Below are 17,606 nucleotides of genomic sequence, written 5' to 3'. Positions count from 1 at the left end.
GCATGGATTATTGGCATTACACACCAATGAGAACTTGAGCATTTCTGTCCACACTTTTATCCATTCACAGTACATAGGGTAGATCATTCGCTAGTACGCGAGAACGAGGTCAGGGACAGCTGGCTTTCAAAGCACTGATGCAGACCCCCCTCTCATGATTCGGCTCGCCACATTTGCATGACTTCCTTGGCCTCAGCTCTTCATTAGGTCTTGCAAAGGCCTTGTTCTTCTTAGGTGCAAGTTCCGACTAGCTGTTTTCCATCATGTTTCAAATCTTTGAGGCAAACAATAATGCATCGCCAATCGGCATGAACCCTGTACCTCAGAGCAAGCCACGTTGCCTCAGCTTTCTTTGTCAGTCGCCACTGTTCACATATAGTTTTCTCCAACTCACACGTCCAGACTTCAAAAAATATATATATTTCTCCCGTTCTGAACAGGATTCGGTAGACCCATTCACAGCCATTGTTTTAGTTTTATGAAACTTTGTCATGTTAAGCACAACAAAATGTTAATAGAGACACTTTGGTTTTGAAATCTTCACACTGTTGCTTTTCTTGGCTCCATCGTCTTTTTTTTTTTTTAAAGAATATTTAATTTTGTTTTCGGGTGGGTTTTAAAAAAAAGCAGTTACAATGGAAAATTACAGTATTGATGATGAATTCTCGGAAGGGAGCAGTACTTTAGTAATCTGACAATCCTAGAAAACTACATTGTGAACTTCATTTTGCACATAACCAGTAGCAGCTTTGAAGTCTGTGCGCGCTGCATACAGAAGGAATGTCTGATTCGCAAATCACTTTCACCATTTGTACAAAACTCTATTCACTTTGGCTTTTCTTTCTACTCCTGTTTGCAGAGTTCGGAGTTCATTTGGCGGAGTTGACTGTCGACCCACAGGGAGCACTTGCCATTCGACAAGTGAGTCCGAGTATTATTACATGTATATATTTACTTCACCTCCATCTGTGCGTGTTCATCACATCTCTAAATACAAATTACTCGTGGAGAGGTAATGTGCTCACGACCCAAGCTTTTACAGTACATCAGTGTAATGTCAATCAACAATTCAGGTGCATTAATGATGCGCTAATCTTACACCTTCCCGTACAAATTTGTTGCATAGCATCAACTACCCCCCCGCCCCCTTATCTAACATTTGCAAAACCCCCATCCAGCGATCATAGGGCAGCACATGATTATAGTATACAAATAGCATTACATTCCGTAGTATACGGGGTCATTAGGGTATACGATATGCAGACATCACAATTACTGCTTAAACTAGGAGGGTAGTTTAGCCTCCTACCACTATGGCAGGTACCCAAAAACTCACCCGTCCCACTATCCAGCATCACTACTCATTTGCCACAATTTCACTGCAATTCGACAATGCCTCAGATTCTGCCTGTGAGGACCATGAGCGGGCTCTAGGACTGTTCTCCTTCCTGGTTCCCCACCCCCTCCCTGGCCCTCTCCCTGAACTGTCTCGTTCCCCAGGAGAAAGACAGTCAGGGGTCCCCAGATGTCTTTCGGCCGTGATTTTATGGGTAATATTTCGGCATAATAATACATGTGATCTTGCCACGTGAACATCGTATTTATCCATTCCTTGAACTTAGGAGCGCTCCCCCGTCCCCATTTGCATGCTACCTTACGTTTCGCTAGGAGCAAACCCATTGCCAAATTTTTCCTATGCACTGTTTTTATGTCCTGAGTGAGCCCTAGAAGAGCCATGAGCGGGTTCGGGGATATTTGAGCACCTATCATTTTGGACATCCCGTCAAAAACCTGTGTCCAGTAGGCAGCCACCTGAGGGCAGCTCCACACTAAATGTATGAAATCTGCTCCTTCCCTTCCACATCTTGCACAGTTGTCATGTTCCCGCAGTAGCAGTTTGTGCAGTTTGACCGGAGTATGGTATAATCTATGCAGAAATTTTAAGTGTATGAGGCGTAGCCTACTATTGCCTGTGACCTCCTCCGTCTGCTTGCAACTAATTTCCCATAGCTCGTCTGTCAGTGGTATATCTAGGTCGTTGTCCCATTCCCGTCTGGTCCGTGGAGTTTGGGGAGGTGGCGCTTTCTGTATGTGTTTATACAAGAGTGATGTGACCTGTCGTGGGGCTTCCGCCTGTAATAAGTCATGTAGGGGTGCAAATATATCTGGCTCTTCGGGAAATGCAGGGGTTACCGCTTTTACGCTTTGTCGAATATACATAAAGGTGTCCATGGTTGTGGGCACGTGTGCCAAAGAATTGTGCCCTAGAGCGAAATTGTCCCCCGATATATAGATCCCCCCCCCCCCAGGTGGTGTAATGCAGACCATCAAGCAGTTTGCGGCATATCCCCTCATTTGTGACTTGCAATAAGGGATTACGTAGCAGGAGCATCCTAGGGGAATACATCATGGGGGCTCCTAACCTGCGCGCAATCTGTCTCCACGCAGCGAGAGTACAGTCCACCGTGGAGGGGTCTCGCTCTCGCTCCTTCGCCCTAGTAAAGAGGTAGCCCTCTGAAGGCATCGGCGACATATAGCCGTCTTCCACCACCAGATGAGGCATGAAGGGAGGCGGGTGAACCCAGTAAACTGCAAAATGTGCCTGCGCACAATAGTAATAGTACTCAAAATTGGGAACATCGTATCCCCCCTGTTGGTACGGCAACATCAATGTGGTTAGGCTGAGCCGCGCCTGTTTCCCACCCCATATAAGTCTTATAAGTTGTGTCTTAAGTGTGTTAAAGAAGGACCTCCTGGGATGGTATGGGATGTTGATTAAGAGATACAGGCATTTAGGTAGTAGAATAATCTTAATAAGGGATATCCTCCCTGCCATTGACAGTGGTAGTCGTATCCATTTGGTGATGTTGTCTTGTCAATATCTACGCCATAATTCGCACGCATCCCTGGTTTTATGTACCCCTAGGTATTTTAACTCCTCACTCTCCCAAACCAGGGGATAATTCAATTGTGTGGTAGGGTTTTGTGCGTGAGGGGGAATACTGCAGATTTAGTCAAATGTATTTGTATTCCAGAAATGGCGCTGAATTTGGTTATCTCCCTCAACACAGGATTAAGATTCTCTTGAGGCTATTTGATATACAGGGTCATATCGTCCGCATAGAGGGAGATAAGCAATTGTCTAGCAGGATAAATCAGGGATCTCTCATTGTGATGCTGTCGTAGCTTTGCTGCCAAGGGCTCGATGGCCAAAGCAAATAAAATTGGGGATAGCGGACATCCCTGCTTCGTGCCTCTGGAAACGGTAAAGTGAGAAGAACGTGCACCATTCAGCAGGACTGTGGCTATCGGCCGCGTGTACAGCAGTTTAACCGAGTTCAAGAGGGTAAAGGGCATCCCCATGTAACTCAGATTTCCCATCAGGTAATCCCACTCCACTGAATGAAACGCCTTGGTGGCGTCAAAAACCGCCACCGCTGAGCAATTGGGATCTATGTCTTGCAGTACTGCTAAAAGTGTTCTAAGGTTGTGGGATGTGGCATGATTTGGGATGAATCCCGCCTGATCCGGCAACACCAATCTTTCCATCGAAAAACTGAGGCGGATCGCTAAAACCTTTGCTAGGATTTTAGTATCACAATTCAGTAAAGATAGGGGTCGGTAGGATTCACAGTGTAGCGGGGATTTGCCGGGTTTTAGTAGCGTGGTTATTTGAGCCTCCCGCATGGTTCTCGGTAGGCTGCCCCCCTCTAACGCCGCATAGAACACTTCTTTCAAGATGGGTGCTAAAATTGGTGCGTAGGCTTTATAAAATTCTATTGGCAGGCCGTCTGAGCCCGGGGCTCGCCCTGATTTCATATGCATTATTGCCTCAGTAATCTCGTCCACCTCCAAATCCAAATTCAGAAATTTTTGTTGATTAGGTCCTAACCATGCCAATGCTCTGTCCTCTAAGTATTCTGGCAAATCGAGTGGGGTGCCAGTGTTTTATATTACTCCCTGAACGTATTGAGTTGATCAGAGAGGTTTCTATATATGGTCCCCTGTGCATCTTGTATCTCCGCGACAAAGTTTGAGAACTTGGGGGGGGGGGGGGGGGTCTAATCATGCGTGCTAAAACCTTCCCTGGACGATCACCTTCACCATAAACCCTGGCCAGGTATGGTTTCCCTCAGAAGTTACTTTCCCTGCTCGTCGTTTCCTCGTATTCTGTGAGTGTTTCCCGTATTTTAGCTCTATGTGCCCCATCATTCGGGTGTGCCTGAAGCTCTGTTTCTAGCGCTTTAAGTTCCCCTTCCAGGCTATGCAGGTCCCTGCGTAGAGTTTTGAGTATGCCCCCACCCTTTGAGATACACCATCCCCTGGCCGTGACCTTAAATGCCTCCCAGACAGCAGTGAGGCTGGAAACAGACTGCACATTCCGTTAAAAAAATTCCTTAATTTCCCGCTCAATTTCCGTCCTAAAAACTGTGTCTTGGAGATGCAGGGGATTGAGACGCTAACTGTTATACAGGGTGTGGCTTATCGGGGGCTGCAGCTCCATCACCACGGGGGAATGATCTGAATATGTGTGAGCCACATGGGTTAAGTGTACTAGCCAATGCGCCATCCCGACTGATAACATAAGTGGTACCTATCGTTTGGATTTTGCTCCATAGTATAAGCAAAGTATGTGGATCGTCAGTATTAGGTCCGTAATAATTCGCGAATGTCACGTCATATGAGTTGAGCCTCCCCCATACCAGGCAGTACCTCCCGTTAGTATCAGCTTCTGACCCACTGGGCATGAACCTCACTCCTCGTTTGAAAATGGCCACTCCCCGAGAGTAACCGGAGTAAAATGCAAAATAACGATATGAGGCCCATTTCGCAGCGAATTGAGGTACGAGTTCCGCATTCAAGTGTGTTTCTTGCAGCAGTGCGACTGCGAGGCCATGTCTTAGTAGCCTCGTACCTGCCTCTTTTTCCTAGGGTTATTCAGACCCCGTATATTCCATGATCATACATTTAGATTGTTAATATCCCGTGTGATGTCTGTCATGCCTTCGTCTATCGTGACTGCGACTGAATACTATATTGCCCCTGCTAACCAACTGGGTAGATAACAACATTGCATCAAACATAAAACACCCTCCCCCCACCCATTCCGGCATCCCCAACTCGCCGGGCATACGTACCCTCCCTACTGTTAAGAACCTTCAGTCCAACCAATACTGTCCCTCCTTGTAGGAGATTTGGGGGAACACCCTCGAGGGAGAGTCACTAGGGGCTCACGCCGTACCCACTCTCCTCCACTGTTGCACCTACCCGCTACACCGCTGCATCAGCGGGCAGCCATGGCAGGAGGGAGGTGAGAGTCCGGGCGGAACAGATAATAATGATATATAAACTTCAATACATCACCAATGTAGGCCAGTTCCTCGGATTCAGATCACCAATGCTGATCACGCGTGTTTCGGTAGCAGTTGCTAGTCTTAGTCTGGATTTGATAGGGGAGACTGGGATCTGGAGTGTTCTTGCCTGCCCGTTCCGGCAGATGCAGCTCGACGATTCCGTTTGAGGTAGTCCTCTGCTTGTTGTGGGTTTTGGAAGAAATGTTGCCTCCCCTGGAGTGTTCCCTTTAGTTTCGCTGGGTACATCATAGCGTAGGGAATCAATTGCGCCTGTAGTTTATTCTTCACAGCAGTGAATTTGCGCCTTGCATCTTGCACGGTTTGCGTGAAGTCTGGAAAGAACGATAGTATGGTGTTTTCATAGTGGACTTGTTTCTTCTCTCGAGCAAGGCGAAACACCGTGTCTGTCACTGTAGTTTAAAAAACGTGCTATCACTGGGTGAGGTGGTACTCCAGGGGGTGGGCGGACAGCCAGGGATCTGTGCGCTCTCTCCACCGTGAGGTGGGCAGAGAAGGAGTCTCGACCGAACAGCTCCACGACCAATTTTACAATGAAGTCTTCCATGCAACCCGTATTGGTCGATTCCGCCAAGCCCAGGATGCGCACATTGTTTCTTCTGGATCGGGCTTCTAAATCCTCGTTCTTATCTGCAATTATTTTGAGCAATTTATCCATCTGCGAAACATGTTCTTTGTTTGCCGTGGCGCCATCCTCCAGGTCAGACACTCTATCTGCTTCTTTGAGACGTTGTTCATGGTGGTCTAGTTTATTAACAACTGAGTACATACGTGTATTCATGGTATCTATTTTCTCAGCGATGGTTGTGAGGCTTTGTTTCATGCCAAGTAGGAGCGCCTTCCAATCTTCCTCCTGAGTGTCCATGCTATCCTAGTCTGCGTGATCCGCCGAGCTGGACCTGGGTGTTTTGCGTGTTTCAAATGGCAATTTTGTCTGCTTGGTATTGGTACGCCCCATGCCGAGACTTAACGGGGCGCCCTCGGGCGTAGTGTCGGTATATACCGTCACTCCCTAGACGTTGAGATGTATCTGGAGGCTGCCCCAGTAAGTCCTTCCCAAGAGCGCCCAGGACGTAAGCCTGTCAGAGCGGCACAGGTGTTCGGCGTGTTGGGCCCACTGTTCCCTCCAACACCCACAACTGTATTGCTGAGCTGTCCGTCCCCCTTACTATTCCGGGCATCGGCCCAACCTTCTCTTTGTGCCTGCTCCTCGCATGTGCTGGTGGTGCTATGAGGCGGTATGTCACAGTGTGAATCGTTGGCAATGCAAGAAGCCACCACTAGATGCGCCGGAGATAGTCAGGAGTGCCGCACCGCCCCCCGCAGTCAGCCGGCAACGGTGCCAGAGGGACTCCGCACCTCACTCAAAATGGCCATCACGCAGCGTATTCTTTATGGGTATTTGCAGGATGCTGCACAAGATCACAGAAGGGAGAGGCTCCGCTGGGTCCCCGCCGCACACAGTTATGCTTGGGTAGGTCACCCGCCAGCGTCTACTATTGCAATATCTTGTGCTGGTTCCCGTGGCGCCCGTCAGTCAAAATGGCGGCTGACTCCCCCCCCCCCCCCCCTTCCCCCCGGGCTATGGCAGCTACACCTGATCAGGGGACGGTGAAGGTCTCCCGGGCCAGGCGCTATACTGCGCAGTGTCCTTAGGCAGGGGATCCGGCAGAGGCACCCGCCTGGGAGGAGCACAGTGCTATTACGGCATACAGTAGTATGACGGGCCGGCAAACCACACCCGCCCGCAGGGCCCACGCGACCCTGGGCTCGCCTAGCCGTCACAGCCGTCTTCCCACACAAGGCCGGAGGGGCAGCCGTCCGTAGGGACCGTCATCAGTCTGCCATTTCGTCGCGATCGGTCTCCTTCGTCCAGAAACGGCACCGCCGTGATCAGTGGCGATTCCGGTCTTGTGTGATGTAGAAAACAGAGCTTAGTTTTAGCCAAGGATGGGGCTTAAGGATATTGTTCCGCTCGGCAGGGCAGGAGCCTCACTGGTGTGCGGCCATCTTGGTCGCGCGCCACCTAGCGCCCCCCCCCCCCCCCCCCGATCCTATGAGAGTTAACCTGTCATTCTGAAGGCTGCGCAAGCCAACAAATACTCGGAGAGAGCCCACCAGAGCCGAGCAAAGGGTAACTTCTGGCTCTATGAGCCTGTGCATGAGATCAGCCTTAAAACTATTTGGCATGTAACAAAGCTTTCCAGAATATGATGAAGTGGGCATCCTGCGTCCTAAACCACCAGAGGCCTTGAAAGCCTGTTGATATCTTGGACAGTCGGGAAGGTTAAGGCTCTCTTTGGTCTTATTCATTTTCGAAGTATTCATGGAGATCCTCGCTTTCTTGTCATTGCGTAGGAATTCAGAGATGTGTTTGCCCACGGTTTTAAAAAAGGATGGGGGAAGGAACGTCTGGGAGCATACTGGAAAATAAATTAACCAGTGGAGCTGTTGTCATTTTGACAGTTTCGGCCCAACCCCACCAGGTAACAAGTTTGGGAGACCAAGCGTTCAACTTTATTTTTTTATTTTGGTCAGTGTTTTATTGTCATTAATGGTGATTGAGTTTTTCACGTCTCTACCAAACCAGATACCTACATATTTAAGGGCTTCTGGCTGCCATTTCAAACTCAAATAGTCTATCACTGAGGAAGTACAGTGGATATTTAGTGGTAAGACCTCGGTTTTGTCCCTGTTAAGGGAGCAGCCTGACACGGAGTGCCTCTCTAGCTCCTGCATAATGCGGGGAATGACCCAATCAGCCTCCTCGGTAAATAACAGAACGCCCTCAGCCTATGCACCTACCAATTGCCTGCAAGAGCTGAAGTTAATACTGTTAATATCGGGATTATACCCAAGTGTCGCTAGCAATGGCTCAGTAACCAGCAGAAAGAGAAGTGGGGAAAGTTGGCTTCCCTGGTGGGTACCTGCGACAGTTGGGAGAAAAAGTATTTCACATGGAAGCGTTTCACCCAAGTACATGAGGGTATACGACTGCATAGAGAAGTAATTATTAAAATGGAGTATTTTTTTATTACATTTTTTGAAAAATAACATTGGTACGTGATAAATCTCAGAGAGCGGTCAGATAAGCATTACATTAAATACACCATTGTGAATAGAAGAGTTGAATGATGAGCCCAGCGTCTGATAAGACACGGGTGGTGTAGAAGCTACAATTTTTTTTTAATGAAATTAGAAGCATTTGAATACACAAAATGTTGGACCCAATTGGCCTGTCAAAGACTAATATAGTGAAACACCTTTGGCTTGGTAAGTGAATTTACTTTTTGGTATAATATGGAATGTGGATCGGCGTACCTAGAGGGAGGCAATAATTCTTACTGGAAAGTGGCATATAAAGGGGATACACAGAGAATGGAAGTTAAGAGTTAAAGGGGGCGGTCTCTTCTAGATCTGGTTATTGTTTGAATAGTACCCCTCTTAAAAGTGACATGGGAGATCCTTGTGATATCTGTTAAATTCTTTAAGTGTTTGACATGGATCAATTTTGGCAGTTTATTTTTCTGTAGGTAGACATCAAGGGTGTAGTTTTCTAGAAGAATGCAGAGTGTGTTTTGTGGTAGGTTGTGTAATCTACACTTTGAATGATGCAAAGCCATGTCCACGAAGTATGGAATGTTAAATTTGTCAAGCATTTTTTATTTTTTTATTTTGTAACAATCTTTATTCATTTTGCATTTTTCACCCCACACATATCCCACCCACTCCGCCACCCCCTGCTAAGACAGGAGAAAAGTTTAATACGCCATATACATTCCAAAATTCATTACATTATTGCATGTAACGTGGTAAACTACTTCCATCTCCTATTTCTAATTACAATACTTCATTTATTACAAATAACAAAAATAACCCCAGAAAAGATATTGTCCTAAAGTGACTAGTGCAAATACGATAAAGTACATATTCTTACTTCATCTTCATTCCTTGCTTTGAGTTTGGACCCAGACACGTAGAGGGTTAAACATTTTCATACCTTTTCTACGCTGATTACTCCCTTTTCGCCTATATGGCTATTTCTAGACTATACATTGTTAGCAACCTGGCAAGCCATTTTTGAAAAGCTGGGGCATTGGAATCCAACCAGGCAGCCTCAAATAAACATTTGTAAAACCGCCATAGAAATAAAAATCAATTCATGCCCTGCCCTTAGCCGATTCGTCTCAAAAGTCCCTAGCAGGATTACATTCTCAGACAGTTATTTCCGTTTTTAAAACTTCCGATAGAAAATTCATAATGTCTTTAATACATTTTTGCAGAACATGACATGATGCAAAAATATGAACACTATCTGTATTATAAAATTCACAGTGAGGACAACATGTTCCCTTCCCTCCACCCCATTTTGCGATTTTGTCAGGTGTATAACACAAAAAGCAAGTTTTATAAAACTGTGCCTGTAGCCTGGTAGACATTAAAACCCACTTCGATAACTCGTGGGCATACAAAAATGTCTCGTCTGACACTCCTACTTTCACCTGCCATTTTCTGGAGTACTTGTCCAGACATTTGGGAGGGCTGCGTTTATAAGTGTGTGTATCCCCCCAATAGATCTTACTTTATCTTGGTTTGATCTTTCAGTAATTTCAACTTTCTCAAATTTTGCCTGCCCCCTCCTTTCTGTACAAGAAAATATCTAATATGGATACATTTTAAAAAATGTCGCCAATCCAAAGTAAAATCTTCTTTCGGTTCTTTGAAGGATCAAAGACCAGTGGGGGGAAAAAGCACTACCAATCAGATTAATTTCCGCCCTCTTCCATTTTCCCACGCAAGCATCTCTAAAAACTTCAGCGAGTGCAAAATTATTATCTAAGGGTGTATAGAATGGTAATCTACCAATTCCACATACTCTTCGTATGGCACTCCATACTTTAAAAACACTAAAGAGGGTCTTGAACCAGACTTTTTTTTAGTAGCTGTCCTGCAGCTGGTGCCACAGACACCCACTGGTTTCTTTCCCTAATATACGTTCAAAGGCGGAGGGGATTTTATCTGTCCATTGTCCGATTGGGTCTGTAATAACTCTTGGCTATGTATTAGTGTAGTGGCCCAATAATATTTCTAATTCGGGAGAGCCAGCCCCCCTCTATCCCTAGGCAGAGTGAGAAACCTAAATGCCTGCCGTGGTCGTGCATATGCTCAGATAAATCGAGAGAATGTATGCTCTATTAACTTGAAGCACTGTGGTGTGAATTCCAAACATATTGCTCTAAAAAGATATAAGATTTATGGAAGGAAGGAAGAGCACTTTTATGACGTTGCATCTTCCTCCCATGGATAAATAAAGGTTGTTAAGCTTTTGGAGGTCCTTTTTCATACTGCGCACCACGGGTTCCAGATTTCTCCTTAACCATATTGTCTAACCTGGAGGTAACACTGATGCCTAGGTATATAGCCTTTTCTACCACCCGTTAGCCCGTCATCTTGATCTCATCATTGAGGACAAACTGGGTCTTTTCTCGATTCAATGCATACCCCAAGATTTGTCTGAAACATTCTGCCTCTTCAATTACCGTTAATGCAGAGTGCAAGTCTGCCATCACGAAAGCAATATAGTCTGCGTAGGCGAGGGTCTTGGTAGCCCAATTCTGAGACCATATTGCTGGTATTTGGCCATTGTTCTCTAATCTACGAATAAATGTATCAATATAGATCGCAAACAAAAGAGGGGAGCATAGGCAGCCCTGCCTGGTACCCCGAGAGATTGGAAACTCTTTCGAGAGTATACCGTTCACCATCACTGCGGCTGATGGTTCGACATATAGTTGTTTAATTGCTTGAATAAATCCCTCCCCTATCCCGATCCTAGACACGGCAATCCACAGATATTGCCAGGAGACCCTATGGAAGGCTTTTTCTGCATCTAATAAAACCAATGCCATAGGGTCTCCTGCAACAGTAGTGATATCAAACTGTGTGATAACTCTCAAGGTGTGGTTTATTGTGGACCTCCCAGGGACAAACCTTTGTCAGACGCTCTGAAATAACCTTGTATATTATGCGTTTTAATCTGCTCGCTAGTAATTTTGAGTACATTTTTGATTTGCAGTTTATTAATGTAATGGGGCGGTATGAACCCAATTGTGCCAGGGTTTTTAAAAAAAATTTATTTTAAGGACTCCACAATTTTTGCTCGTGACCATGATCCGGGGGTTGCCCTCCGTTAAATATATACGAACAGTTCATTAAGGATTTTTTTTTTTTAACTGGCTCGCGAAGATGACGTAAAACTCGGTTGGTATGCTTTCGGTCCCAGCCACTTCCCCTTTGCTAAGCTATTCAAGGTCACCCATAATTCTGATCAGCATGGTGGGCTATCTAAGCTTTCCTGTTCTTTTTCATATTTCTCATATGGTACGGCATTTAGGTACCCTTTAATATCCCCCTGATCCCTCTTGTCATCAGCCGTATAAAGAGAGCAATAAAACCTCCCAAATGCATCCCTTATGGAATCTGGAATGGTGGTCTGCCCTATCTCCGGATCGATAATTCCTCGAATTATATTGGGTTTCGTTTGCTGCCTGGTGCAAACTGCTAGTTGGTAGCCAACCTGTTCATTTAGTTCATAAACGATTTCCTTCAGTGCTACAACTTTGCTTACAGCTTTGTCCGTAAATACATTGATAATGGCTGCCTTTGCAATTGCTATCCGCCGTTGTGTTGACCCAAGATCCTGACCTTCCTTAACCGCCCTGAACAAATTCTCTTCTGCTACCACCAGGTTATCCTGTAATGTCTTTAGCGACTGCTTGTTAAGTTTCAGGGAATATCGCAATGTTTCCTCCCAAATTCCTGCTTTCATGGCATCCCATACCACCTCAGTTGTGGTACTCCCTATATTCTCTTCCAAAAATATTGGGATCCAGCTTTTTATATGGGTGCAATATTCAGTATCCGGGAGTTAAGCTCTGTCAAATGTCCAGGACCTAGAGTTAAAATTGGCTACCTCTATTTCCAGCTCTAGTACTAACGGATTATGGTCCAATAGTACTTGTGGTAGTTTCTCTATATGGCAAATTGAATTACATGAGTTAGAAATAAACATGTAATCTAATCTAGCATGGGGCATTTGTGGATTAGAAAAATAAGTGTTCCCTGGATCGTTTGATTTTAACAACTGCCAGCAGTCAACTAAGCCATGAGTCTGACACATATTCCTTAAGGCGTGAAATACTTTTCATCATCATCAAAGATCTTTATTCGGATATTAAAAACATCCATAAAAGTACATGTACATCACAACAATTCATCCAAATTAAAACAATCATTTAACAAAATGTTAAGAAAATATCACAGTTAATTTTATAAAGTAAACTTCCTGTCAAATACAGGTATCTTAACAATAACATTATTTTACAGTACTACGTGCATTATATTTCAGCCTGGCATATGCTACAGTTGAGACAATCCACAACTGATTAGCTATAACATGTGCAAAAGAGCTACCACTAATACAAATATACAATATGCAAACTGAGTAATCAGACCATGATCATTGATGCTCGAACGTATAGCAGATTGAAGAAAACAACTAACTCTGAAGATTACATCGTCAGAGCCTAGCATCAATAAATCTCTAAATGCCAGGTTAAAATCCATCAGTACATTCTCTCTAAAATACGGGATTAGGTAATGTGTAGTATATTTTACATAAAAACCACAGAAAAACATAAAATGTAAAAGGCTTTGTTTTCCACCTAAATTACAGGGACAGCTTACATTTTCCGAATTTTTGTGGAAGACTAATGGGAAGCAAAGTAGGTTTTTAATGCTCCCGTCCCTGAAACGAAACAGCAAACTCCTATTCCATCTGCCTAGTTTCTTTCGCAAGTAACCCTGGGGCAAATTATTAGACCTGTCACTTGTTTCCAAAACGGGAATGTACCTTTTAATAGCAGATTTTACAAGCTCGGTCCTTTCCCTCTCTTTTCGGTAAAGATCATACAAAGCCCTTTTTACTTGGTTCTTATGGGTGCAATCAATGGTTAGGGGTAATGAGAATAAATGCCCCTTCTCCACACTTACTAAGCTTTTTTCTACTTCCCTGAGCCAGGGTATGTAATTTGCCCGCTCACATTTTAGACAGTCCATGATAATTTCGCGGGTCAAAGAGGCAGCAGAGTTCCGCCATATTTTCAGCCAAAACAGGGCGGGCCTAGATCTTATGAAGTCCTCTGTGTATGGGAGATTCAGTTCCCTGTGGCAAACATAAGTTGGAGCTGAGATGACCCCCCCCCCAATACCTTCCTACAAAATCTATTCTCTTCGGTCTGTATGGCAGTACAATTCGAGTATCCCCACACCTCTGCACCATATGTTCCTGTTGGTAAACATTGGGTTTTGTAGATTTGTAACAATGGTATTATTACCTCTGCGTGTTTGGGTTGGCGGAGGCTAGTTATGGAATTGATAGCTTTGCCCATTTTATTCCTCCCCCTGGCAACATGAGGCTGCCAAGATCCGGAATCGGAAAACAACAAGCCTAAGTAGGGGAAAGTACTAGTGCTTTTTAAAACATTATTGCCTGACATAATATGACAGATTTTATGCTTTTTAGGGCCACATGACATTATATAGGATTTATTAAAATTGGTGCATAGGCCAAGATCAGCCATATATAAAACAAAACCTGTTATTAGAATGCGTAATGCATTGGGTGTGCGGCCCATAAGGACCGCATCATCCGCGTAAAGAAATGCGGGAAGTAATTTTCCATTAATATGCGGGACATCACTAGTCAATTTGCACAAAGAGTTACTTAATTCATTTATATACAAGATAAATAGCAGGGGGGCCAAGACACAGCCTTGTCTCACCCCTCTGCCAATTATAATGTCCCCTGAGACTTCACCATCATTATTTATTCGAACACGGGCTTTCAAGTCACTATGTAGGTGGGCCAAAAAATAAACAAGTGACTCATCTAACCCATAATTTAACAAAACTGACCATAAGCGGAAGCGGTTAACAAAACCAAAAGCGGAACTTAAGTCCATAAACCCCAAATACAATGGGGATTTTTTGGCAATGGTGTATTTGTTTTCGACAAAAGAGAGAGGGGCTCAATATTCCTCAAAAAGAAAATAGAGCACCAAATTACTGTAAAGTAAAAAGTTTTTTTTCTTTTTGAAACGGACTCTATTCAAGAGGCTCACTTGTTCAATTCAATCACAACACCCCCAAAGGGTTTTTATCCTGACTATTCACTCAGGCCGATGTAACACTTGCACGAAAAAAACATTTTTTATCACAACACCAATTTTTGTCAAACCAAGCTATTTATTAGCCTCATAAAATATATTCACAGCAACATTAAATTCAGGTTTAAACATTGCTCAATAGTCCCCACGTTGCTTCTAAAGCCTAGCTGGCACGGGTGTAAAATCATATTTTCCTCTGCCCAGGTCCTGATCTTATTGAAAATGACCCTTCCTAAGATCTTCAAGGTATTATCTATTAAAGATATGGGCCGATAGCAGCCAGGATCTAGTCTGTCGCCTTTCTTAAAAATTGGCACGATAATGCTATTTGACCAGGTTGCTGGGGCTGGGGTGTTAGATAAGTTATTAAAAATATTGCACAATAAAGGTGACCAAAAGTCAGGCTCTGATTTAATTTGGTCGATGGATAATCCATCGGGACCAGGTGCTTTATTGCTCGCGCTGTGAGAGATAGTATCTTCCACCTCCGTTATTGAGATATTAAGGGCCATAGAGGGGTAGGAGGATTCCGTTAATAGGTGCGGTGCAACATAAATGCTTGAAAAATGCTTCACCCACAAATCCCCTGATATATTGCAGTTTATGGGGGTAATGTTGGATCCAATTGATCTTAAATTCTTAACCTCGCCCCAGAAACCGGCAACATTTCTCAGTGCCGCCGTGCGTTCAAGGGATTCCCAATGATCCTTTAATATCACTTCTGTTCTTATTTTTACAGTGTGCTTATAGCTTGACCTCAGTCTCCTCACCAAGAACTGGTCCCGTGGTTCAGCTTTAAGGGCCACCCGTAATTCACGGTTTGCTTTAGAGAACAAAGTGTCGAACCACCTGGGGTTTTTATTATTATTATTGGCCGAAGGTTTGGAAATCTCCTTTCTGATGGCCATACACAACCCTGTAAAAGCCTCGATAATGTCATGTCCAGAATTATCACTAGATAAACAGACAGACACTAACGAAGGGTGAATTTTAATTGTGCGGGCTAAGACCCCCTTGTTGTCTATCCCCTTCCAAACTACCCTAAGTTTGTCCGTTGACGCCACCACATTTTTTGCCCCAATTTCTCTATGTTTCCCCGGTTTTTTGATGGATTTAAAACTGCACAGAATAGGGTTGTGGTCACCATATATAGTGCTAACAACCTCAGCCTCTAATAGACAATCCCCAAGCATGGAAGATATAAATACATAATCTATTGTAGTTGAACTCCCACGCCCAACATAAGTGGCCACAGGTCCTTTATTTGCGGTAATATTTACCTTCTACATGATATTAACTAAGTCTTGTGTGGCTAAATGATTAAGCAATTCTTCCCCTCTTTTACAGGGAGGGGTTCGGGGATAAATGTGTGCGTTAAAATCACCTCCTACACAGATGCCATCAAGTTTATCATGCTTTTGTCCATCGACAATTCCATCAATAAAATCAAACAATCTTATAAAATTTGTGTTTGGATGTGTTGTGAAGTCATTATTATAAAAATTAATTAAGCATAATTTAAACCCGTTAGTGTAAATTAAGGCCTGAAAATTCATATCATTGGTCTTCAAGGGTTCAATTTTAGCTCCTGCAGTAATCTTAACCCAGATAGATAAACCCCCACTAGGTCGTCCCATAGCCAGAACGGGTACAATTTGATTGTAACAGCCATACCCCTCATGGAGCATAGAACTAGTACACCAAGTTCCTTGGAACATTAAAATATCAAAGTTAGTAACCCAATCTATGCAGTCCCTAAATTTCATTTTCGCATTTAAACCGGCAATGTTCCAACTCAAAATTGTTAATTTGTCAGACGATATAGGGGTGGCGGTGGCATGAGCAGTTATTTTAGGATCAAGTGACAGAATTACCTCAATTTCACCGTTAGACACCTCTATAGGGAGGCCAGTTATCAATTCTTCCACGGAGTCAGTTACATTCAAGTAATCACTGTCTGCTGTAGCTGGAGGGATAGCTGATGGTCAGTCCTGGGTCTCAAGCTCAGATAATACACTGTATCTATTATATAGTGGAAAAGATGGTAGAGCTGGGCTAAATAATCTCTGAGGGGGCCTATAGAAGTAACTCAACGGTAGTAGAGTTACAACAGTAGAGGGACTGGGGTAGATATTATTGCTATTGAGTATAAAATTTGCTGTTGAGGGGTGCCTGAAATTAATTACAATGCAGTCTCCATTAATATTCTTAAATAAGGGACCAACCCAACTCACTCGATGGACTGACAAGATTTCCCTCGAAATATTTGTCCCAACCCCTTTATGTTTAGTCAACCAGTCGATACACTTGTTGTTCAACTGGACCCAGGACTCACCTTGTCCCCCCTTAAGCAATGGTACACCTGCTAAGATCAAGACATAAGGGCAGGCATCAGGGGGCAAGTAAAGGGCTGGCCCTGGTTGTTTTGTAGACCTAGTATCAACGGATTTACCCTTGTCTGAACCCATATTAGTTTGTTTCCCCGACTTTATGGTGGCTGAACTAGGTCCCCCCTTTGATGTACCGGCAGCCGCACTAGCGGGGCACGGCGGTCCAGCTTCTACAGCTAGAGTATGCTGCGATGGTGTTGCAGGTCGGCTTTTTCCTGCTAAGGCATCCCTAGGTGCAGTGTTATTTACCAGTGTACTACTGTTAATGATTGGCCCGTCTCCCAAGATGACCTTACTAGCGGCCTCCATATCTTTCAGTAGTCGTTCTCCCCTCAGCAGATCTAGGCTAATCACCCCTTTCCTTTTTACTTCTTCCTTTTTTACCAGGTTTTCCAATCTATCAAGTCTTTTAAACATTGTATTAAACTGTTGATCATTTGACTTTACATTTGTTTAAAAATTGTGTCGACTATAGTCTCAATAAAATTTCCGTTTAACTTTTTTTGAGTAACGCTTTCAATTATGGGCTCAGTCTGTGTACAGGCAGAGTTATGTCCTTCTTTATGGGGGATTATAACTGTATCCCCCTCAACCAGTTGCAAAGACTCATTACTATC

General features: G+C 44.1%; 1 protein-coding gene across 3 annotated transcripts in view; it reads left to right on the top strand.

The window, feature by feature from the left end:
* The window catches only part of LOC146866944 (importin-9-like), a 346,501-nt gene that overhangs the window by 43,188 nt on the left and 285,707 nt on the right, over positions 1–17,606 (top strand). For all 3 annotated transcript variants that reach the window (XM_085603269.1, XM_085603270.1, XM_085603268.1), the window contains exon 2: positions 860–921. In XM_085603269.1, the coding sequence (XP_085459395.1) occupies positions 860–921 (62 nt within the window). The remainder of the gene's footprint in view (positions 1–859; positions 922–17,606) is intronic.

This window comes from Triturus cristatus, chromosome 1_2, assembly GCF_964204655.1.
Source record: "Triturus cristatus chromosome 1_2, aTriCri1.1, whole genome shotgun sequence".
Taxonomy (NCBI): Eukaryota; Metazoa; Chordata; class Amphibia; order Caudata; family Salamandridae; genus Triturus; species Triturus cristatus.
This window is presented reverse-complemented; position numbering and strand designations above follow the sequence as displayed.